Here is a 24,575-nt window from a genome sequence, read left to right on the forward strand (position 1 = left end):
GGTCAGAGGCATCAGAGGGGGTGGTGATTTCAGAGGGGGCGGGGTCGATGACTTCAGAGGGGGCGGGGTCAGAGGCCGGGGCAGCGGGGGGGTCCGTGGGGGCGGAGTCTGGTTCTGACACTATCACAGTCTGCCGGGCTTTAGTGGCAGCTTCTACTGCTGAGGAGGGAAGGAGAGAGGAGAGGGAGAGAGAGAGAGAGAGAGAGAGGGAGAGAGAGAGGGAGGGAGAGGGAGAAGGAGAGAGAGGGAGAGGAGTGAAAGAGGGGAGGACGGAAAAAAGATAGGAAGGGACATACAAAGGAAAGGGAGTGGAGCGGGTGAGGTAGGGTGAGGGAGGGAGGGAGAGACGGAGAGTTAGTGAGCGAGCGAGAGGAAGAGAAACGAAAAGAAGAGAAGAGAGAGAACGCAGAAGACGAGACGAGACGATGAAAGAAGACGCGAGGAGAGACGGGCAGAGAGAAAACATGAGAGGAGACGCGAATAAAAAAGAGACAGAGAAGAGGAGAGCTACATTTCAGACAGTGTTTCCCTTTTCCAACCCACTTTCTGTGTTGAGAGGAATCCAGGAGAGAGAGAGAGAGAGAGAGAGAGAGAGATCAGAGCGAGGGCAGAGAGAGGAGAGTGATGGAGAGAGAGGCAGAGTGATAGAGGAGAGAGAGAGAGAGAGAATTGGTATGGAGGAGTAGTGAGTGGCATGAATAAAAGGGGATAATGCGCTTTACTGAAAAACTCACTAGGTGCAACAACACAGTCATTGCCTTCCTGTTCTGTCGTGTCACCCAACCTGTCTGCAGAGGTTTAGGAAATATTGATACAGCAGAATATTGGAGCACAATATTCGATCAATACACACTTACCTCCAAATCCAATTATAAAAAGAGACTGAATTGAATTGCGTAAATTTGAGTTTGTCATTCTCATATTGAACTAACCCGTTGAAAACTAGCAGCAGTAGTAGCAGTACACTCTCCCGACAATGTTGGAATGAATCTTTGCTCGTTTGCTTTTCCTGCGTCTCAGAGAGAAAACTGAATTTGAAATTACAGTTAAACGTTAAAATTCAATAATCAGGGATGTACCCGATTGCCCACTGATGATGAAAATTGGCCGATAAACGTTACAAACAGGTCGTCGGTGTGCAGCTGATCACAATTCATCTGTCCAAATAAAAAAAAAAAAGATAAATGAATACATTTTATTGCCAGATCAGGAAAGCAGTTGAACCTATGCTATAAGAAGTCTGAGCCAATTTGCTGCAGTCAGAACATTAACACCAGTTATATAATATTTTGGACAGAAGGCAGAGCCGATGCTGCTGCAGTGAAAAACTTCCCATGCGCTGCTGCTGCTGGCAACAGGCGAGTAAACACCTACGCAACGAATATGTTCTGAAACCTGCCAGTTTACACCAATGCATCGCATGCACACGCCTTTGAGCTCGTGCACCCGCTTCAGACGGGGTGCGCGCTAACGTGAACGCGGCTTTGAGCTCAGCGGCTACAGTATAGATTTCGGCTAAAAAAAAAAAAGCGTGTAAATGACGTCTTTTCAAGTCAACTTGGGATCTCGGGGCTTCCGGAGACTTGGATTACGCCGGATGAGCTGTATGAAGCCATTTTATGTTTGTTTTTTGCGGTTGTTTTTTCACGTTTTAAGACAAGTCCCCAGCAACTTCTGTTGTTAAGGAGAATGTTGCAACGCTGTTTTGCTGTGAAGCTCCAGGACTGTTTTGTGGACTAAGAAACTTCACTCGACTTTCCATCGGCATGGGGATGAGTTGATAATGACTGAATTTTCATTTTTGGGTGAACTATTCCTTTAAACACAGCGCTATATTTAAATTTTACAATTTATGCTTGCTGTGCACATTTACATGACGTGCCACTGCATCATGATCATCGGATCATGATCGGCTGATCATACTGTTAAATGCAAAACAACGGTTCAATATGAGCATGACAATCAAATACTAATCTCTTTCCATATCCAATACTGTAGTTAGGGCTGGACGATATGGCTGAAATCAATATCACGATAATCATAAGGATTTTTTTCTGAATAACCGAATGGTAATGTTTGGTGTGATGTCAAACTAAACTGAAATTTTCACATGATATTCCTACCACACTTCATTTTGTCTGAGTTTCTAAATAAAATGAGCTTGTTCTCATCAGTTCAGACAGCAGAATTGTGCGTCTCGATATCCCAAAATCACCATATCATCACAATATAATCCCACTGAAAGACGATAAACGGTAATATTGAATTATCTTCCAGCCCTAATTGTAGTATTTCTTATTTTTTACTTGAAGCCTTCAAAACTAAATCACAATATAAAGCAACTACTTAAGCTCCCACAGATCATTATTGCAGTATTTTGGCGCTGTGGCTCAAGTATGGAGGTAAATATCATATCGTTCCTCCCCTACCTGACTGTGTGTCCTTGTCCTTCTCGGACTCAGCAGGTTTGCAGGGGCTGGCGGCCGCTCCCTCTCCCTGGTTCTGGTTCTGGGTCTGGGTCTTGGCCTGGGGGGGGCTGGCCTCGGCGCTGGGGGGTTTCAGCGGGCTCTCTCCTCCCATGCTGCTCCGGGGCGACTGCATCTCCATCTCCTCCCCCCAGTCGGACACGGGCTGGTGGCCGTCCAGCGGGGAGAAGGGGCTGAGCGGCTTGGCTCCCTCGGGCGAGTCCTGGGCGCCCGGCGGGGGGATGTGGACCTTCGGCCTGGGGGTCCGCTGGTCCTTGGGGCTTCCCGCCGACGGGCCGGAGGAGGGAGGGGAACGGGGAGAGGGAGGGGAGGTGGGGGAGCTGTTTTTACTCGAGGTCGGCTTCTCTTTCTCGGCGTCTTTCTTCTCGTCGACCCCGGAGTCGCGCTCGCCCTCGGAGCCGCCGCTCCCTTCCTCCACACCTTCGTCGTCTTCTCCGTCGCTGGCGTCCTCCCACTCGTCCTCGTCGTCCTCTCCGTCTCCGTTCTTCTCCTCCACCTGAGAACAGACGAAACATGGAGATTTTTATAAAACATCATGGGAAAACGGTGGGACAACAATGTTACTGTAAATAAAAAGGGAAAGTAGGATGCAAATAGAGAGTTTGAAGAATCAAATTCATCTGCCATTTATCTTTAATCTCTTTTTAGAATGCTGGTATATTTGTATTGTTTCTTTGATAAAGGTTAATAAAATAAATAAAGGAACAACAACCAGGACCTGAGCATGTGTGTGTGTACAGTATGTATTTGTGCCCTAATCTGCATATTTCATGTTCAAATAGTGTTCAAAAGCTCCACTATGATGGAATCTCTCCATCAATTTTCAGCTGGACTGTTTTTCTAGAAAGAAATGAGGAGGAAACTTATTGTCCTGTTCAGTTCGCTGCCAGGTTCAACACCAACTGGGGCCGACCATTTTAAAAATAAACGCCTCATGGTGAGGTGCTCGGTTTGTATAATTAATCGAGACGCTCTCTGATGCAACCCAAGTACCTTCTTCGGCGGGGGAGCTTTGGGTTTTTCTTCCTCCTTCTCCTTCTTCTTAGGCTTCTCCTCTCTCTTCGTCTTGTCCTCCTTTTCTTTCTCCTCGTCTTCCTTCTCTCCCTCCCAGCGGTTGTCATGCATGCTGTCAATGGCATGCAGTTATGTCAGTGGTTCAATGCACGCACACACACACACACACACCACACACACAGTACCAAACTCACAAATACCGCTTAACAAAAAGAAGGAAAAACAGCCTATTTTCTGAATAATAACACTGCAATGTTTTCAGCAACTGATGTAAGCATTTCTCTCTCCCTCCCAGCATACAGAATTGGATATAAAAAAAAGTAAAGCATGCATGTTTCCTAAATAATAAAACTGTAGTGCTTGCAGCAACATTTGGTAACCATTAACCACTGTAGAAGCCTTCCAGGTGTTTCAGTGGGTAAAAATACACAACTGGTTAGCTTGACATTACCCAGAATCCCCTGCTGCAGTGAACCAAATTCACAAATAAATACAGTCCAACAAGCAAAATGGACATCAAAAAGAAAAGCAGAAAGACCAGGATGCAACTCCTTATTTCTCAGACTTGAGACTTGTTGATACATCAACATAAAAAAAACTGCAATTTTACTTCAAGTGTGTTCCCTTTTCCACAATCAGCCCGCTTTCCTGGAAATAGCAGGAATGAGCAAATTAAACCAAACCAAAATTGTTTCCGGCAATGATTGAATAGTAAGATCAAATTTCTAGGCTATTAATAATAAGTATTATTATTAGACAGTCTAGAAATGTGATGTAATTTAGAAGAAAGAAAAGAAAAGAAAAAATTAAACACCCCTGCAAAAAACCCTGGAAAAAAACCATCCAAATCCACAAAGGCAATAATATTGTATATTGCGATATAAAATTTTGGATATCACCCAAGCCTACAGTATACGCCACAACTGGTATGTGAGGTAATGATGTTGACAGATCAATAAAGTCAAATTTACTTCATTTACTGAGATCAATGCTCACTGCTGATAACTACAGCCTCAATATTGCAATTTTACCCCAAACAACAGCCTACAGCACAATTTGGTTACGCATCAACCTGAAGCTTTTGAAACACGGACTGTGAGTCCGTCTGTACGAACTCGGCTCAAACTTACCTGTAGCTCTGTCTCTGTCCTCGGCCCTTCCCCCGGCCCCGCTCCCCCCGGCCCCCCGGCGTCCGGCCCTGGGACAGGAAGTCGCCAAACGTCGGCGCTTTAGGAGGCCGCTTACTGTCGTCTGGAGGGCAGAGCGATGGTGAGTCAGACAGAGGATTACAAAAAGGAAATTAAGAGAGACCAAAGGCAGGGGGAAGTGGAGAGGAGGGGGACAGAAAGAGGAGTGAAGTGGTTCTAATTACCAAGGCCTTACAACCTGCTACAAGTGCTGGTATTTAACGGCATCGCAAGTATCAAAATTAATGATCCAGAGGGGACATAAGCTGGGAAATGAGGCATTTTATTATCTGAATTTTAAAGAGTATGATTATAAGACAGACTTGTCAAACAGCTGGTTAGCTTGCCAGGTTGTGCCAATAGCCTTTCTCCTGTACCTAAGGCTGCTCCACCTTCTGAATATTACCCAATAAGAAGTTTTCAGTTTTGTTCACTATAGGTTATTGTGATAGTCTGTAAAATTAAGGTATCAGGGTATCTACAGGTACCATAAAACACTATTTGAGATATTTTCAATGCTGCCTGGTATTGAATTTAAGACCAAAATAAAGAAACAAAGCTGACTATTTTTCATTCAACATAGCAGATGAAATGGTCTGAAACTAAAATGGGCAGAGAAAGAGAAAGGACACGAGGAAGTAAACTGTTAGGAAACATGAACTCCAATTGGATTCAGTAAACCAGATATGATGAAAAGAATAAAACTAAAACTGTTCTGTATTAATCTGAGAGTGGACATGCAGTGCAAAGAAACCTCTAATAGACATTTTAATACTTTTTAAAGCCTTATATAATAATTTACAGTACTGTGCAAAAGTCTTAGGCACCCTAGATTTTTTTATATAAATTTCTTAGAAGTCTTAGATGTTTATTGGTTTTCTGCATTAGTGTGTCAAGCATCTTCGCTTTATGGATTTCTTTGACATATGCCTAAGACTTTTGCACAGTACGGTACATATTTTCCAGACTTTTTAAGGACATGGAGATGCCTCGTGTATTGTGACTAGTCTAGCCCTGGACAACACGGGTCGCCTGTATCCTACGATGCGGCCACACCATTAAACTCATCTCCTGTCACACTTTCGACTCATTTATACACCCTACTTCATCCTTCTATCTCTCCCTCCACCTCCTTGTCCTGTTTGCTGCTGCAGTCTGGGTAAAACTAGCCTCAGAGTCACTGTCTTATGTAATATCAGAGTGAAGAGTCTTCAGCGGCGGTCCGGGTCGTCTGCAGCACCGACCTTCTGTTTACCTCCGGGGCAAAGTCAAGCATCTATTAGTTATTTAACAGATGACTGACGGAGGGACGGCTCTAATACTGAAACTTAGGGAGGGAGGGAAAGAAGGGGAGGGAGAAAGAGGGAGGAAGGAGGAGAGATAAAGGAGAGGAAGGATGAGAGAAAGGTCAGGGAGAAGGGAAAGATACTAGTATAGTAGGGGATGAGAGGAGGAAAGGAAGCAAGAGAAAAGGAGGTGTAGGAAAGGGAGAAGAAGGTAGTCAAAGTGAGGAAAGGAAGGGAGAGAGGGAAGAAGGGCGGGAGATGGAAGGAGGAAGGAGAGAGAAAGATACTAGTGTGGGAGGGATGAGAGAGGGAGGGAGAAAGGAAGGGAGGGAGGGAGAGGGAGGAAGAGGAAGGTGAAGGAAAGAGAGAATAATGTAGTCAAAGTGAGGAAAGAATGAGAGAGGGAGGAAGGGAGTGAGATGGAAGTCAAGTGGAAAGAAAGATACTAGTGTGGGAGAGATGAGAGAGGGAGAAAGGAGGGAGGGAGGGAGGGAGGCAGAGGAAAGAGAGAAGGTAGTGAGGAAAGGATGAAAAAGGGAGGAAGGGAGGGAGGAAGAGGGAGGTAAAGGAAAGAGAGAAGGTAGTCAAAGTGAGGAAAGGACAAATGAGGGAGGAAGGAAGGAAGGGAGAGAGGAAGAAGGGCGGGAGATGGAGGGAGGAAGGAGAGAGAAAGATACTAGTGTGGGAGGGATGAGAGAGGGAGGGAGAAAGGAAGGGAGGGAGGGAGAGGGAGGAAGAGGAAGGTGAAGGAAAGAGAGAATAATGTAGTCAAAGTGAGGAAAGAATGAGAGAGGGAGGAAGGAAGGGAGAGAAATAGAGGGATGAAGTAGAGAGAAAGATACTAGTGTGGGAGGGATGAGAGAGGGAGAAAGGAAAGAAGGAAGGAAGGAAGAGGGAGGTAGAGGAAAGAGAGAAGAAGGTAGTCAAAGTGAGGAAAGGATGAAAGAAGAAGGGCAGGAGATGGAGGGAGGAAGCAGAGAGAAATATACTAGGGTGGGAGAGATGAGAGAGGGAGGAAGGAAGGAAGGAAGGAAGAATAGGAGAGCGGAGGAGGCAGAGGGAGGGGAAGGCTTGCGATAAAAAGGTCAGGGAGAGAAAGATACAAGTGTGGGAGGATGATGAGAGAGGGAAGGAGGAAGGGATAGGATGGAGAAAGGAAGGGAGGGAGGGACGGAGGACAAGGGAGGTGAAGGAAAGAGAAAAGTAAGTCAAAGTGAGGAAAGGATGAGAGAGGGAGGAAGGGGAGAGAAAGGTCAGGGGGAGAGAGATACAAGGAGTGTAGGAGGGATGGAGGAAGGGAAGAAGAGAGGCGGAGGAGGGAGGGAGAGAGAGAGGAAGGGAGGGGAAGCTTGCGATAAAAAGGTCAGAGAGAGAAAGATACAAGTACAAAGGATGGGGGATGAGGGGATCAGTGTGGAGAGAAAAGAAGTGAGAGGATGAAGATGAAGAGATTTGCACAGAGCAGCCTGGAGCTGTGAAGAGGGACGCTCAGTCATTCCACAGATTAGAAACACTGAAAAAAATACACACACACACACACACACACACACTTATACACACACACACACACACACAGCCAAAGCGAGTGCAGGCTATGACGTGCGGCAGGTGTAATGCCATAATCTGTAATATACACTCCAGTTACAGTCAGACACACTGAGGGAAGGACAAGACCCGGGTTCAATAGCTGTTACAGATAGTTTTTAGTGTTTATTTTCAGCTGTTTGAGGAACAACATGGGCTAGATGATATGGGGCTGGTATACGATATTATCTTTAAATCTCTAACTTTAAAAACAGTACTTCGATCTGTATATGCTTCAATCGCTTCATTCACCTAATTTATCATATCAATCACAAGACATTTGACTTTTTCTTATAAAATGCTGTTTTAGCTTATAGAAACTGTAAGGAGAGTTTTAAACGACACAAATAAAAATCCAAATAGCAGCATCTAAAATAAAGTTCCTCCTTTGGAAATAAATAAAATATACAGTAATATAGATATAGACATAGATATGATATAGGTATATAGTAATAGCAGTTATAGTCCCATCCCTACTGTCAATCACAGAAAAGTATGCAAATTTGACTTGACGTTCGCACTTTTTACGCACTTTTCTGGCACTTGTTTCCTTTGTCCAATGAAGGCAAACCCCACCCGTCTGGCACTCTGAGCAAGTAAATCGAACACTAAGAACTATCTGCAAACACTATTTGACTTCCTGAGGTTGGTGTGTGTGGTGAGAAGCGTTTGGGGCGCTGCCAGCCTCGGGAAAGATCAGCAAATCCTTACAGATCGTCACCCAATTCCAAAGCAAAACCCCTACAAGGATCGGACTGTGTCTGAGGCAAAACCTCCACTTCCACAGTATAAAAATGTAAGGTCAGGGCACCAGCTGAATGATTCTAGTTTTTCAGATGGCTGAAATCTGAACAAGGTGCAGCTCAATGGGCACTAAGACAGGGTGTCTGCAGGGTTCAGAAAGGCAAATTTAAGACTTTGTTAGACTTTTTTTTAATGCTGCTCGGAATTGAAATCAATACGAATTTAAAAACCAGAATAAAGACATAAAAGATGGCGCAACCAGCCTGTTTCTGAAAGTTCTGCAACTACAAATGGAGGCAGAATAAGAAAAAGGACACCAAGGCTAGTAGTATATTGTTAAGGGACATGAAGTCCAATCGTGTTTCACAGAGCAGACGCATTGAAAACAAAATGGTCTGTATTAATCTCAGAGTGGACATGCAGCACAAAGAAACCTGTCACTGTGTGATGAAAAAGTAAGATCTCTAATAACCTCAATAACCGTATTTAAGGCATTTTAATACTTTTCCAGTCTATAAATTCAGACAACTGAAGACTTTTTCAGACCTTTCAAGGACCTGCAAACACCCTGCAACACTGCCAGGGTCAGGGGATTCAATCCCACTGAGGCAGCTGATACTAAATATATATAAAATAGAGTAAAACAGAAATACGAAGAGACTTGCCATTATATTCCAGATATATACCATGGCTATAAACCAGTGGATTAGACCAGAACTGCCCATTTTAAAGGTTGGGATTTAAATCCAGTTCGATCTAGGAGAGGTGAAGGTGTGTTTGGGATTGGGTGCTGCTGTTGTGCTTCAGACAGAAACAAATGGAACACACACACACACACTTTAATCTCAGTCCCATGCTGTGGTCTAACCTGAGGCCCTGCCCCGAGGCTCTGTACGGGAGTTACGCCCCCTGGCTGTAGGGAGGACACACACACAACCACACACACACACACACACATTACAGCCACAACAAAAAACACACACACACCACATCATGTCCACAACAGAAATGTCCCCCCCCCGCCCCCAAACCACACATATAAAAACACATCATAACCACAAATATGTAAACCAATCACCATCATCACACTGCAGCACTGTGATGACAGATGTACTGCAGGGTAAACTCACCTAAACTCAGTCTTACCAACCTTCTGATTTACCAAATAAGTGTTTTTCTACCTTTCTCAAGCTTCCATAAATCTTTAGTTGTGGGCGGCGTTATAGTCAGTCATATCAGACTGATATAAGTTAGATAAAAAAGGGTGTTTTCAAGAAAATAAATCCCTCTCCAGGTGACATTACAATCCAGGTGATAGCCTCGGGACGGTAATATTCAAATTCCAGCTGAAATTACCCACTGTATTTTGACTTCCTCGGGTAATTTTAATCTCGTCTGCATCGACATCTGGGGTTGCACGTAATTACAGAGTTGTGCACCTGGCATCTGGATTACAAGAGCCGTTTAACCAGGAAGGAAGGAAGGAAGGGGGGCGAGGGAAAAGATGTTCCAACAAGGATAATAAAAGTGTTGCATTATTATCATTAAAATCCATTTTATCTGCAGGTTAAAGTATGTTTGTTTCCTTCTTTTGAAATATAGATTTTTTGTATGTTTACACTAGAAGTTGTTGGCATGTATGCGTTTGAATTTCTTTTTTTTTTTTTATTATTTCGTTACACTAGAAGTTGATGGTGTGTATCCTTCTTTTGAAATGTATATAGTGGACGGTGTATCCTCCTTGTTGCATTTCCCAGCACCTCACTACTACCCATGACTGAGAACCAGGCTCCTTCTAAAAGCTGTCACCTCCTCTCAGATCGTCACGGCGGAGTCTTAAGGGGTTGATTTGGACTCCGGGGAAATTCAGCCCTCATTTACATAACGAGCTTAATCAGCTTGCATTTACATAACGGACTTAATCAGCCGGCGGAGGGGCTTGGGAGTCGCGTCCTGTGATGCTGTGACACTTTCGTGTTTGTGTGCTGGGAGTGACATCATGTCAGACGAAAAGAGATGTGGGGGGGTGGGCTGCTGTCCTTGACTTGTCAGCTGTTGTGTAGCCACGGCAACAGCACCTTGTCAGAGACTCGTCTTGAGGGAGAGTGTGTGTGTGTGTGTGTGTGTGTGTGTATGTGTTTTAAGACTTGCCTCTCCTGCCGCCCTGCTCTGATGTCATGCCCTCTGCAGCCACAGATGGGTCCTCCTTGAACCTGTGAAAAACACCGCAGGGTTAGACACACACACACACACCAAAGATCAATGTTCCCCTTTCCACATACTACCTTCTCATCACACCACTCTCTGCTGTCATCTTTATCCCTCCTGACATGCACACAGACAGACACACACACACACACACTCCCTGCTGTCCTTGCCTCCTCACCTCCTCCCCAACCCCACCGTGTCGAGCCGCTCCACATCCCGCTCTCATCTATTCATCTACACTTCAAATACTCAAGTTTCATTGTTTGTTCAGTTTGATGAATGATCTTATGGAAGACTCAATAAGAAACTGTCTTTGCTTTGTTTAGATTTAATTAGGTTTTAGCCTTTGAGTCTCCTGGTTTGACCTTTCTCCCACAGCGGCCATTTTGCACTTCCGTCACATTCAGGCTGGGAAACTCTACTGGGAAGATTGGCATAGCGCATGAAAACAAAGGCAGACGACAGAGACGAAGACGACTGAACGTGAACAAGACAACTGACCAGAAATGGGAAGTTAGCTAGATTAGTATTTAGCTACTAGCTAGCTTCCTAGGGTAGCCGGTAGGGAAACAGAGAACCATAAAATGTGACCCTACATCCCTCTGGATTCTTGAGATCCATTGGCTTCTAAAAAGTTTTCTCAGTGGGGAATGTGTGGAATGATAAATGTCTGATTCCTGATGTTTGTATGATGTGCATCTTGGGACAGCTGGGCTGTATTTGCCCTTCTGGGTAGTTTCCCACCACAAGTGTGACATAATTTCAAAATGGCTGCTGTGGGAAAAAGGTCAACTTATGCACTTTTCCAGAAAATGTTACTTTGCTCTCTCATTAAAGCCCCTTTTCACACACACATTATTTGGCATTGATTGCATTTTGCTTTCTTGCATTGCTGTCTGTTGACTGTCTGCAACTTCTGTGTTTGTCTTGATGCCTTTTCCTTGGCCAGGTTTCCCTTGAAAAAAGGGATTCTTAATGTTGTTCTTAATGACAGCCTGCTTAAATTATTATTTTTTTTAAAAAAAAACAAAAGCTTGTTAGCATTCCTCATCCATGTGGCCCAGCTAGCTGTAAACTTGTGGCAACATTTCTCATGCCACTACAGTTGAACAAAGTAGTTTTTAACATTAATATTTTGTGCTCCAACAGGAGCTGATTTTTTTAAATCTTCTGGTTCTCTTCAATTCATGCACCTTGGAGGAGCTGCAAAGTTGCGGCAGATTAGTTGCCCTTAGTCAATTTTTTCCCCACAATGTCCAATGAAGAAAAATAACCACCTAAAATTCACAGTGCCATGGTTTCCCTTTAAAAAGAAAGTGTAGCTTTCATACGTTTTCCCACCCAGCCACGCTCAAGTCTCTCCCTATTCCCCTCTCCATCCAGTTCCTGTTTCCCATCCTTCCCCCCACCCTCCCTCCCTCCTCACATGCTGTCAGTCTTCTGTGCGTCCCACTCTCGTCTCCACTGGCCCGTGGCGTTACGATGGCGTGCAAGTCTCTCCTCGTCGATCTGCTCGCGCTCCTTCTTCCAGCGCAGGTACTCGGCTCTCTCCCGGCCCGTCATCGACATGGTCATGTCCACCGAGCCTTTCGGACCGGGTCTTCGACTCTGAAGGGACAGAGAGGGACATGGGAAACAATGCTAGAGGCATCAGTACCACTACAGTGGAAAGCAGAGGTGGGGACTCGAGTCACATGACTTGGACTCGAATCACAATTTTAATCACTTGAGACTTGATGCATGAAGAGAAGACTTGAGACTTGACTTGGGTTCTGGTGACTTGGGACTCGACTTTGACTTGTACTTTGATGACTTGAAAAGGTTTCTAAAGTCTTGACAAAAGATCTTGTGTTTAAATGACTTAGATTGAAAGTGATGAGATTTGTTCCAGCAGACGACTGAATTTAAATTCTGTTTTCTGAATTTGTATGGAATGATTGAATTTATTGAAGTTGAAACTGATTATAGAAATCAAACTCATGATGCTCTTACCAAGTTTTTATCCTATTAAAACCATATTGCATTGAAAAGTCCTAGATATTTAGTTTTCTTTAAGATATTAAATTGATAGTGGACTCTTGATTTGCTCTGACTTGACTTGCTGTTCTACATTTAGACTTGAGACTTGTGCCTCAAGACTTGAGACTAACTCGGACTCGAGCCAGACTCTCAAACTTTTTTTTTTTTTTGCTCACAACCCCTTTCACAGACCGGCTCTACTCACGGTCCACTCTTTCTCCAGTTCGGCTCCCGTCTTCACGTTGTCGAAGTCCAGCCCTCCCCAGTTTCGGACGTGCCTCCTGCTGCCCTCCTTGCGGTCGATGTCGGGCGCCGGGCCCGAGCGCCGCGGGTCGTCCAGGAAGTTACGGATGGGCTTGTCTCCGTCCGCCTGAGGAGGATAACACCAAATGTAAACCGTCCAACAGCTGCCCTTCTACATCTCCCATTCTTCCCTTATGTATGTTCAGCAGCGGTGGACCGGCTCTACTTCTTATGATTTAAATTTTCTCATTAAAGCCAGGCTCTCCCCCAACACAACGGGAAATATTAATAATTAGGGCTTTTATCATAACAAAGACCAATAAATCAATAGATGTATACCAACAACAGATCAATAAAGTTAAGATAGTCAACTGACGCCTTCAGATAATCAACAACAGACCAACCACGTAAGCCCCAGAAAACATTCAACTACACACAGTTTAGGATTATAAGGACCTTTATAGTATGTAATGGTATAAAGTAATACTTTGTGTATTCTGAATACTACCTGTCATTCTCCACTGCATACTATCTAATCTGATCTAATAAGTCAAAATGCCATAAAAATAATCAATCATCAATCCCATACCCGCTGTCCTCTCTCATACTCTGCGATCTTCTCCATTTCTTCGTTCATCTTCTCGATGTTCTGTCGTCTCTTCTCCTCCCATTCCTGTCCACAGAAACAACAAAAACAACAACAACAACAACAACAACACAGGGTTGGATCATCAGTGATAGATCGCAATGAATTATTTAACAAATACAAGAAGAGTTAGAGTCATGTGTAAGACCAGGGAACACTAGGTCAGTCTCTCAGAAACACTCATAAAACTAACTGGGTTGTATTTTGACTGACTGGGAGAATCTGGGCAGGTGCCAGGTGTAACGAATGTTTAACACTCCCCTCTCCCTCAACGACGCCTGCTGATGAGCCCTTGAGCCAAGGCACTTAACCCTAATGGTACGTTCAAATTACGGGCTACAAAGCAACAGGAAGTCATTCGCTTTCAATGGAAGTCGGCGGCACGAAGCTACGAACACCAGAGCGTAAAAATATAGCAGCTACAAACTGAAGTTCAGCTGCTTCAACTTTTTCCCCGCGCTCCGATGATGCGGTGAAGCACGAACCAATCAGAACCAAACACTTCTCTTGTGTAGCTTGGTACGCCAGACTAGGGCTGGGCGATAATTCAATATTATCGTTTATCGTCTTTCAGTGGAATCATACCGTGATGATATGAAGATATTTTGATATCGTGACACATTTCTGCTGTCTAAACTGATGATGACAAGCAAATTTTACTTAAAAACTCTGATAAAATGAGGTATGGTAGGAATATTATTTGAATATTTCTGTTTTGTTTGACATCACACCTAACATTACCATTCGGTTCAATGAGATGAACATTCATTTGATTATTTAACGTGATTTTGCATACATGAAACATATCGTGATATATATTGATATCGAGAAAAATCCTTATGATTATCGTGATATTGATTTCAACCATATCACCCAGCCCTACGCCAGACTGTAGCTTTTGTAGCCTGTAACGAGAACGGACCATAAAACTGGTTACATTTTCCCGGTTAAATAAAAGGTTAAAAATGAATAAAACCAAGAAAAATCAATTCATCCACACTCACCTTGGATTTCCTGTCCATGCCCACTTGTGTCCCTCCTCCTCCTTCTCTCCCTCCTCCCCCACCTCCTTCTCTCCCTCCCCCTCCTCCTCCTTCTCTCCCTCCTCCCTCTCTCCCTCCTCCCCCCTCTCTCCCTCCTCCTCCTCCCCCCTCTCTCCCTCCTCCTCCTCCTCCTCCTCCTCCCCCCTCTCTCCCTCCTCCTCCTCTTCCTCTCCTCCCTCCTCTGCGCCCCGGTCCTCCTTCCCCCGGTTCTCCATCTCTGGGTCTGTCAGGTCTCGGCTCCCTGTCTCTTCTCTCCTGGTGGCCTCCTCTTCCTCCTCCACCTCCTCTTTCTCCTCCTCCTCCTCCTCCTCCTCCTCCTCCTCCTCTTTCTCCACCTCCTCCTCCTCCTCCTCTCTGACCCCCCCGGCCCAGTCGCCCTGACTCCGCCCTCCTGGGGGGGCTGTGGGCGTCGCCCTGCGCTCTGTGGCCGTCGCTCTCCTCTGACGACTTCCGGCCGCGAGGCGTTCCGGGTTTCCAGTCGTTCACGACTCTCTTCTCCTGCAGGAAAAGACACACGATGAATGACGATGAATCTTAAATTTTCCATTCATAATATATACACCTATTTAACAATCAATGCCAAAATCATTTTTTGTATCTTTATAACAAAATCCCATTACTTTTACTCCCTGGAAAACAGTATCTTTCATGGTGACCTCATGCTGCACCAGCAGGCGTAAATGAAAATTCCAACCAATAAAACATCACAGATTTTTGACGGTCCCGCCCCTCCACCCCTCCACTCAAACTGTCTCTCTCTCGATATCCCTCTCTAAGCGATATCCCATTGGTTAACACTTTTGAATGATCCCTCCCCAACATCTTTTTTTCAACAGGAAATACATCACATTAAGGAAGTAAACAAAATGCTCTTCCATGGGGACTTTAACCAAGGTGGGAAGTTTCCACCAGCCATCGGCCCAAACTGCTGGTAAATTTCTGTCCGTAGCTTGTAAGTATATTAACTGCTCCAGCAATCATTTGGAGCATTGGTTCTCAACCTCGGGGTTGGGACACACAGGGGGTCACAAGATAATTTTGGGGGAATTTTTGATTTAGAAGATTTTGGCATATTAAAAAACATATTTCCACTATACAGTGTTATTATCATGTCTATTTTTTTACTAAATACTGCATAGTTTTCAGCCTGTAGGCCTCCTCTGATAATGAATCAAACAAAACAACCTGAAAAAGGGAAAATCATTCTTTGGTTGAACTGTCGCCTGTAACAGTAAGCATGGCTTCATGTTAAGGGGTTACAAGCCAAAACGGTTGAGAACCACTGATTTGGAGTTCGTCTTCTATTCGAGAAATCATATTTGGCTGGTTAGAAAGTGGTGATGGCTGGTGAGAGTTTTTTTTCCATGGGGGAAAAAAAAGTTTGTTTCCTGCCCTGGACTTCACCCCTCTACTGTTTAATTTAATCCCATTCAATCCTCTTTATGAAGAATTGGTGCCATATGAAGGAACAAGAGAATAACTAGAGCTATGGATTATGCAAAACTGTGATATGTGATGAACAGAGAGAGAGAGAGAAAGAGAGAGAGAGAGAGAGAGAAAGAGAGAGAGAGAGAGAGAGAGAGAGAGAGAGAGAGAGTGAGAGAGAGTGAGAGTGAGGAGAGACACAATGAGAGAGAGAGAGAGAGACAGAGGGAGAGAGAGAGGGAGAGAGAGCGCGAGAGACAGAGAGGGAGAGAGAGTGAGAGAGAGACACACAATGAGAGACAGAGAGAGACAGAGAGAGAGGGACAGAGAGGGACACACACAATGAGAGAGAGAGACTGAGAGAGAGAGACAGAGAGGGAGAGAGACAGAGAGAGAGACACAATGAGAGAGAGAGAGGGACAGAGAGAGGGGGAGAGAGAGACACACAGAGAGAGAGAGAGGGAGAGAGAGAGCGAAAGAGAGACAGAGAGACACACAATGAGAGACAGAGAGAGACAGAGAGGGAGAGAGAGGGAGAGAGAGCGAAAGAGAGACAGAGAGAGACACACAATGAGAGACAGAGAGACAGAGAGAGAGAGAGAGACAGAGAGAGACACACACAATGAGAGAGAGTGAGAGAGAGACAGAGAGGGAGAGAGACAGAGAGAGAGACACACAATGAGAGAGAGAGAGGAAGAGAGAGAGACACACAGAGAGAGAGAGAGAGAGACAGAGAGGGAGAGAGAGGGAGAGAGAGGGAAAGAGAGAGCGAAAGAGAGACAGAGAGAGACACACAATGAGAGAGAGAGAGAGAGACAGAGACAGAGAGAGAGACAGAGAGAGAGACAGAGAGGTTGTGATGAACTGAGAGGACAAGACAGGAAGAAACCCCGATGAATCAGTTAAGTTTTCAAGGATCTTTTCAGCGTTGGGATCATCAGTCTGCAGTCGAGTTTTAAGAAGTCTGACAGTCCAATCATCCAAATCTGACCCTCATCCACTCAGACAGGTACGCAGGTCTAACAGAAGCCGTCCCGCTGGCCTTCGGGCTCTGCTTTTTAACACCAGGGGGTCTGCACTCATCACTGGTCATTTAGACAGCAATCTGGACCGCGGCCGGATCTCAACAGGAGCTGATTGCATCGTTACACCGCCGTCCCTCTGAACCTGATTAGCAGCGACTCGTCCTCTGCGGCCCGCGGGAGGCCGACTAGGAACGCGGCCGTGAATTTCAAGTGGCGCTCTATAGACGCCGTTAGCGATTATAACGACGATTTATGACAATTATAATCAACAGCAGGACTTTCTCTCCTCCGTCTCGTCTTCATACCGTCTCAGCATAGAAACAACACTAAGCGGAGTGGACTGGCCTCTCTCCTTCAAGAAAAAGCTGATTTCTTCATCACATCCTCTCTCCCTGCCTGCTTGCATGTGGAGTCTATGGCGGTGCGAGCGTTTATAGATCTGCTGTAAAGACCAGGTGAAGTGTTGAGCTTTGTTGCATTCTGTCTAGAAGAAAAACAGAAGTACAAAAATCTAAACGCAATACTTTTGTTTTTGCTCCCATTTTTCATGAGTTGAAATAAAAGATCTAAAACTTTTTCTATGCACACAAAAGGTTTATTTCTCTCAAATTTTGTTCACAAATTTGTTCACAAACTGCACATTTTAGAGTGGCCTTTTATTGTGAGCAGCCCAAGGCACACCTGTGCAATAATCACGCTGTTTAATCAGCATCTTGATATGCCACACCTGTCAGGTGGATGGATTATCTTGGCAAAGGAGAAGTGCTCACTAACACGGATTTAAACAAATTTGTGAACGAAATTTGAGAGAAATAAGCCTTTTGTGTGCATAGAAAAAGTCTTAGATCTTGTATTTCAACTCATGAAAAATGGGAGCAAAAACAAAAGTGTTGCGTTTATATATTTGTTCAGTATATTTTGCTTTTACATTCTCTGAAACAGAACGGTAACAATGGCAGCGGAGAGTGATTCGGAACTGGAAATGGCTTTGTTAGATGGGGAAGAAGAGCTCATTTCTGTTTCACTATTGAAAAGGAAAAGATTACAGAAGATTAGGAGAAGATGGTGTCTCTTCGACCTCCTCCATGTCGTCTTCACTATTAGCCGAAATCAACTGGAAACACGTAGGATGAAACACGAAGCGGTCAAATCACAGCTCTTTGCGGTCTTGCGTCGCCCTACACGCACTTACATTTTCGGAGGAGAGGTGCATGCAGCTACAGCGACATTTTGAATTTGGATGACAAATTAGCCTTTAGAGAGGAGCTCTAAAGAGTGGGAGCATAGAGTTTAAAAAGGAAGACACGACGAGATTTTTGAGAAATCAACAAGACAGTGGGTAGCAGCTTCACCTGTGTGTTCAGTAGGGATGGGACGATATATTAAAAATCAATATATCGCGATACAAAAATGTGACAATACGGCTCACGGGGCAGAAAAATGAATGGTGATATTAGCTCCATGTTATTCTGCTGTAGTAATCACAAATGAGACTCTTGACCATCACAGTTTCACAAGCTCTCCATCCAAATTATATCATTGTCACTTTGTAATGACATTTTTAAATTGTTGTTTACATTCTAGCAGCCAATGGCATCGCTAGAAAGATTTGAGTCTCAGGAATTCTGCACAGTCAGACTTTGTTGTCACTGAACTTTTATTTATTACATCGTATCGTGGTTTTATTGAATCCTGAATCCCATATCATGTATCGAATCGTAAGATAAGCGTATCGTCCCATCCCCAGTGTTCAGTATATGTTTATATGGTGCAGGTGCATCTTTTGCAAACCGTGTGCATGTAATAGATGTTACAAACTAACTTTTATATAATCTCAAAGGCCCTGCACTGAATAGAATACTGAATATACAGAGAAGGGTAAAAAGATTATAGACGTCATTTGCCAGAAAGTCGCCAGCCAGCCACTGACGCCAGCCACTGTAGTTCATTTTACACCATAATCTAGTATTACAACATTATGATGCTGTAACAGGTCAGATCATCTCAGCACCAGTTTAGACCTCTGCCAGGCAAGTTGGCTTAATCAAATCTTTCAAATCACAGCAGAGGCAGAGCAGCATGGATGGACTGACCAACACTGAAACACACACTGATATATATACATACACACACACACACACACACACATATCACCGCTATGATACGGATATCTCACATATATGTCAACTTTTCAGGATCTAAGAAAATAACAGCCTCATTTTCATACTGACCACCACTGATTTTTGAGTTTATCTAATGGGCTCTGAAAGGGTTTTACCAAAATTTCTCAACCCACAGAAGACGATGTAATCCTTCAACTGTAGTTAAAACTTGAAAATCACCAAAATTGGAGTTACAAGGTTTTCACACGACAACAGTGATGATATATTAATTGCGTGTAACATGTGTCACATGTGTTTCAAGAAAGTCAATTCATGAATGAACTCATCAATTCCAGTTCAGATGAGGAATTGGAATTTGAAAAAACCTACAGGAAACAGAGCTGGAATTTAATCGGAGTTTAATTTACTCCAGTGAAATTCCATATCTGAGATTACACATAGCTTTATATATTATCAATACTGAATATCATAACATGTTAAAAAAGGTGCCTTTCGCATACATACATTATGATTGAATGCATTTGTATCTTTTATTTGATTCATAATGTTTGATGCATAATGTTCGGCGAGTCGAGACAAACTCACTTAGAAGTGGAATTTCAGGGAACTCAATTCTGTTTCTTTAGAGTTGGGAGCAATTCCAATTCCAACTCCAGGAACTGAACTGGAATTTACCAATTTACCAATTAAATTTAATTCTCAATTCAATTCATGGATGGCCCTGACCCTGTTCTCCACCTCACTTTCTGCAGTATGACACCAGTTTCCCTCTACAATGAATAAACATACGAATACATATATCGATATCTCATCTCATGCCGTCCCACACACACAAACTGCCAGCCTGGACCCAGAGTGTCAGATGACTGATGCAGGGCATGATGGGTAGACTGACAGGCGTGCGTGCGGGCCGTAAACGGATCACAGTAATGAGAAGCTGTCAGACTTTATGAGCTGTGTCCTCTGTCACATTACAGATAAACAGGTTATCTCTCCCCAGGCCAAGAATTATGGAGGAAAACAACAGCAAACTGCCTCATCATATAGACCGAGGTTAAGTAGTGTAGTTCTTAACGTTATTATTCTTTTAACCTGCTTGGATTAAAGAATGGAGCGCAGGGCTGAAGCTGTGACTGACATCAAGCATTGTTTTTAAATACTACTTCAGCTCTACTACCATCTTCTGGTTTGCCTTTATTGTGATGTAAAATTAGACGCTGCCACCATGTCATTATTTTGCCTTTATGTTTCTTGCTTTGCTTACATTCCTCTGTTCTTTTAACTGGTTCATTTGTTTTTTTATTTACTCCTTTGTAACTGTGTTGTGTGCTCTGAGAAGTGCAATGCAAATAAATATTCTTATCATGTGTCAGGTTTAGCTGAACTCACTACATTGTTTCAGGGCAGGATTTGTCTATAGCAGTGGTTCTCAACGTGGGGTCTAGGGACCACCAGGGGTCCTTGAGGTGGTTCCAGGGGGTCCCCAGCAAATTGATGAATTGTTAAACTTCACCATTATTACAAGAAGTGAACACAATTATAGAATGTAGAAGAATGACTGATTTGATCATAGTTTCACTGTTTTCTCTCTACCTACAATACAGATAGTCATGGAATTCTGGACAAAATCATTTCTAACAATAAAAAATATTCTCAGATTTGGGTCTGAGAGACAAAATCTCGTCAAATGGGGGTCTGTGGCTCTAATGTGGACTAGATTAGGGGTCCTTGATATGAAAAAGGTTGAGAATCACTGGTCCATAGCATGGGTAAGTGAAGTTAAAAATTCATACGGTTACAGAGAGAATTGCCATATCACTCTTTCTGGTCTTAGTCTAGGAGAAGTAGAGAAGGAAGGGACACTGATGCCATGGGTATGTGATGTTTGCTGTTGCTGCAGCCGTTTATCTGAGGAGAAACAGCCGTGTTTGCAGTGATAATCTGCTTCTCCTCCATAATGAGAGTGTGGAGCTAGGAGCTAATATTTGGAAAAGGGGGAGAATTTACTCAGTGGGTGTTTTGCTCAAATGTACTTGGGTGCGGTCGCCTCTGGATTAAAGTTTGCCGATTTCAACTTTTCCCCCCGCGTCGCCCCGCACCGCCAGCTATCCCATCATGCTCCACTTCTCACTGAAAATGAATGGAGGCGGTGTGGCTGCCTGGCGAAACCGCTTGCAGTGAGTCTTTGCCATCACAAAACCTGTGACATCGAAGTGTAGTAGTATTGGAACTAGTACTGTATCAAAATTCAGGGTCCATACAGTTGAGTAAATCATCTGGTAGCATTAAACTCCATTATTCACATCTTCTATACTATAATAAGAAAAAACTAAGTAAAAGAGGGGAGTCATTTTCCATTTTATGCCATGAAATCAGAGACAGAGAGTGAGAGAGAGAAAGAGAGAGAGAGACAGAGAGAAAGAGAGAGAGAAAGAAAGAGAGATAGAGACAGACAGAGACAGAGAGAGAGAGAGAGAGAGAGAGAGAGAGACAGAGAGACAGAGAGAGAGAGAGAGAGACAGAGAGAGAGACAGAGAAAGAGACAGAGAAAGAGAGAGAGAAAGAAAGAGAGAGAGAGACAGAGAGAGAGACACAGAGAGAGAGAGACACAGAGAGAGAGAGAGAGACAGACAGAGAGAGAGAAAGAGAGACAGAGAGAGAAAGAGAGAGAGAGAGACACAGAGAGAGAGAGAGATACTGTGATATTGTGACAAAGCCTTTCACTTACCACAGCAAACATTTACCTGACTGAAGACTCTCACTCTGCATCTATTATAGTTTATTATCCTCCTGTTTCTTACCCCAGGAGTTTTGGAAAGGTCTACTGTGACGGTGAAGTTCTCCTTCTCCGTCTTCCTTCTGTCCGTCTCTGGCTCATGGGGCGGGGCTTTCTAGGCGTCGTCACGGCGATGCCCTCCTGCTCCGCCTTCTTCTTGTCTTCTTCTATTTCCTGTTGGCATCCGTGAACAGAGGAGAGGGCCGCAGGTGACGGGAGAAGACGACGTCAAAACTCCAGCATCAAACAGTATAATCTCAACTGTTAATAGTCTGAAATCTAAACTCTGGATCACTTAAGTTTGTATTTTCCTTTATAACAAAACGTACGTACCTGGTACCTCTTGACCAGAGCTTCATTCTTCTTCCTCAGGGCTTCGATGCGTCGGTCCAGCTCGGCATCCTTCTCCTCCTTGGTCTTGAGATCCACCGCTGAAGACTGGCAGAGAGAGGAAGAGGAGAAGAAGAATGAAACGAGGAAGAGAACAGCTTGTCACTCAGTACCAAGACTGTTTTTAGCCTTTATTTACCCAGGGAATGAATGCTGAGCAGGCACACTCTTTCAGCGATGCCCTGCTTCACACTCAGTTGCACACATTCACACTCTGTGATAGGAGGCCACTAGCATTATCCAAACTAAAAAGACTTAGAAATATCAATCATTAACTCAGTTCAGCTGATGTAGCCAGGTTTATTTTTGGAACTATTTTCAGGTGAGAAACCATGTATTCTTCCGCTGTGCAGTGATTTTTAGCTCACTACTAACTTCACTTCCCAAGCAAACATGTAAAGCAGTCGCTCGGTCCTGGCCAAAGAGTCTTTGATGTTGCCTACAGTGATTGTGTCACTACTGAGGAGGCGGATGATATATTTCTGATTTATCTAGTCATTCAGTGAACGCCTCCGTCCTCTGTTTGTTACATCAGGTATTTTCTGATGCTTCGCAGCCTAATAACTCTGCCTACCCGTGTTCGAGCGTACTGTTCAGCTCCGTCCAGCTGCTCAGGTTTCTAGATCAAGTCACCTTCCGGCTACAGCTGGATGGAAGCTCCGGTTCACTAGGCTAGGAAAGTAGCCCCTGGTAGTTCAAAACAATGGGTTCACTCACAATGTGCGTCTAAAAGTGGGAGTATTTGTTGTGTTCTTTTATCTTTCTATTTCACTTGATTTGAACTGCACTAGTTTACTTTTTAAGTCTTTTATCTTTTGTATCTCTTGTCTGTACTTTTGCACTTTTTAACTGTAAATCTTTTACCTTTACTGTATTTTATTACACTGTAAAGCACTTTGAATTGCCCCAGTGTATGAAATGTGCTATACAAATAAAGCTGCCTTGCCTTAATATCACATGCAATGTTAATATCACTGTAAATGTTACTAATCTCCTACACAAAGCTGCCCAAGTTAGCCACATATCATTTTGGATTACTTAATATTTAGCTTTAGAGCTGCTACAAGTTCTAATTTTCTCACTTTTGAGATAATGCTAGTCGCCTACTATCGCTCAACAGATTGTATGCTAAAGTGTTAGCATGGAGCACCAGAGGGAATGATCTACTGGGGACACATGGATGACTTTGGGGTCTATGTTCTCATCACTTGGCCAATGGAACAATCTCCCTATCTCATCTTGTTTTAAGGGAGGTGAGAGCATTAGTTTCTCTCTTCATCACCACCTCCAAACCACATAGCTTCATCACACACAGCTGGAGTACACATCATCCATTTCCATCTTATAACAGAATAAAACACTTCTGATAAGCCACATTCAGAACAGAACTGAGTCTTGCATCTGGTATCTTTCTGGGGATTTTTTTTTCTGCATCTTTTACTCACCATGTCTGTGCTGTCCTCATGCACAGGTGGTGCTGCACTACTAAATCTCTGCCTCTTCCTCCTGCAGAGAAAAGGAAGGAGATGCTGGGCTGTGATGGCAGTCTCGCCTACAAACACCTTACATAATAACACACAGAAACGGTGGGAGCGGAGGAGAAACCAGAGCCTCTCTCCTGTCTGTGGGCCTGTTGGAAGTGAGGAATCTGGGCCAGCTCATCTACCTTAGCGAGGTGGATTGAATGAGGTTGATCACAGGTGAGGTTGCAGGTGTGTGTGTATGCGTGTGTGTGTATGTGTGTGTGTGAGAGAGACAGACAACACGAATCCATAAATCCTTCATGCGCTCTCAAAGCCTCTGTAAGCGTATTAAGAGAAGCCAAGGTGTAAATATAAGTTAACCTGCAACCACAACAGCGACGGCACGCGACACAGAGGCTAACCGGGGGTATTTCAGCAGGGGGAAACCCGTTTTACAAACTGCTTATTTTCATTTTTGCTTTGACTCTTGTGTGCTCTCTTGGGAAGTAATGCAACCACACTGAGCCATGTCTGTGCCTCGATACAAAGCGCCGAAACCCTCCACGATGGAAACGGAGGGATTTTCCAACACGGGCGACAAGCCGAAAAGAGGAGTGTGAATGTATCGAAACGTTAAAGTCGCATTTCCCCCCCACCACCACAATATTACCTTTTATCGGAGGGAGTTGTAACGAGTGTAAAGAGGACTCGCTGCCTCTCTGCCAATTCCTGGACCTCAATGTGTCCTGCTTATTCTGCTTCCTGTAAGCTACGGCCATCTTCCTGCCAAATAATGAGCCGCCTCGCGCCTTAAAGTGACAGCGCCGTTTCTGAAATAGAGAGTCAAAATAACGGTCAAAGTCTCCCACGTCAACATTACGTTACGTAATCTAGAGCTTATTTTTGTAGTAAA

The 24,575-nt window shown here is 44.0% G+C and overlaps 1 protein-coding gene across 1 annotated transcript; it reads right to left on the bottom strand.

Annotated features, from left to right (window-relative positions):
- Positions 1–293: 293 nt before the first annotated feature.
- On the bottom strand, positions 294–24,402 carry ccdc9 (coiled-coil domain containing 9). The gene is given in 15 exon segments (XM_071540032.1): positions 294–546; positions 2,430–2,982; positions 3,480–3,612; positions 4,631–4,751; positions 10,453–10,514; positions 11,936–12,117; positions 12,734–12,898; positions 13,361–13,444; positions 14,422–14,723; positions 14,796–14,958; positions 21,835–21,914; positions 21,917–21,983; positions 22,143–22,247; positions 23,645–23,705; positions 24,333–24,402. Coding segments are annotated over 14 exon segments (2,052 nt in total). The 5' UTR covers positions 23,648–23,705; positions 24,333–24,402; the 3' UTR covers positions 294–514.
- Between the last annotated feature and the right edge of the window lie 173 nt (positions 24,403–24,575).

This window comes from Centroberyx affinis, unplaced genomic scaffold (assembly GCF_046629955.1).
Source record: "Centroberyx affinis isolate AG114_WGS23_722 - 3 ecotype Tasmania unplaced genomic scaffold, CSIRO-AGI_Caff_v1 ptg003552l_1, whole genome shotgun sequence".
Taxonomy (NCBI): Eukaryota; Metazoa; Chordata; class Actinopteri; order Beryciformes; family Berycidae; genus Centroberyx; species Centroberyx affinis.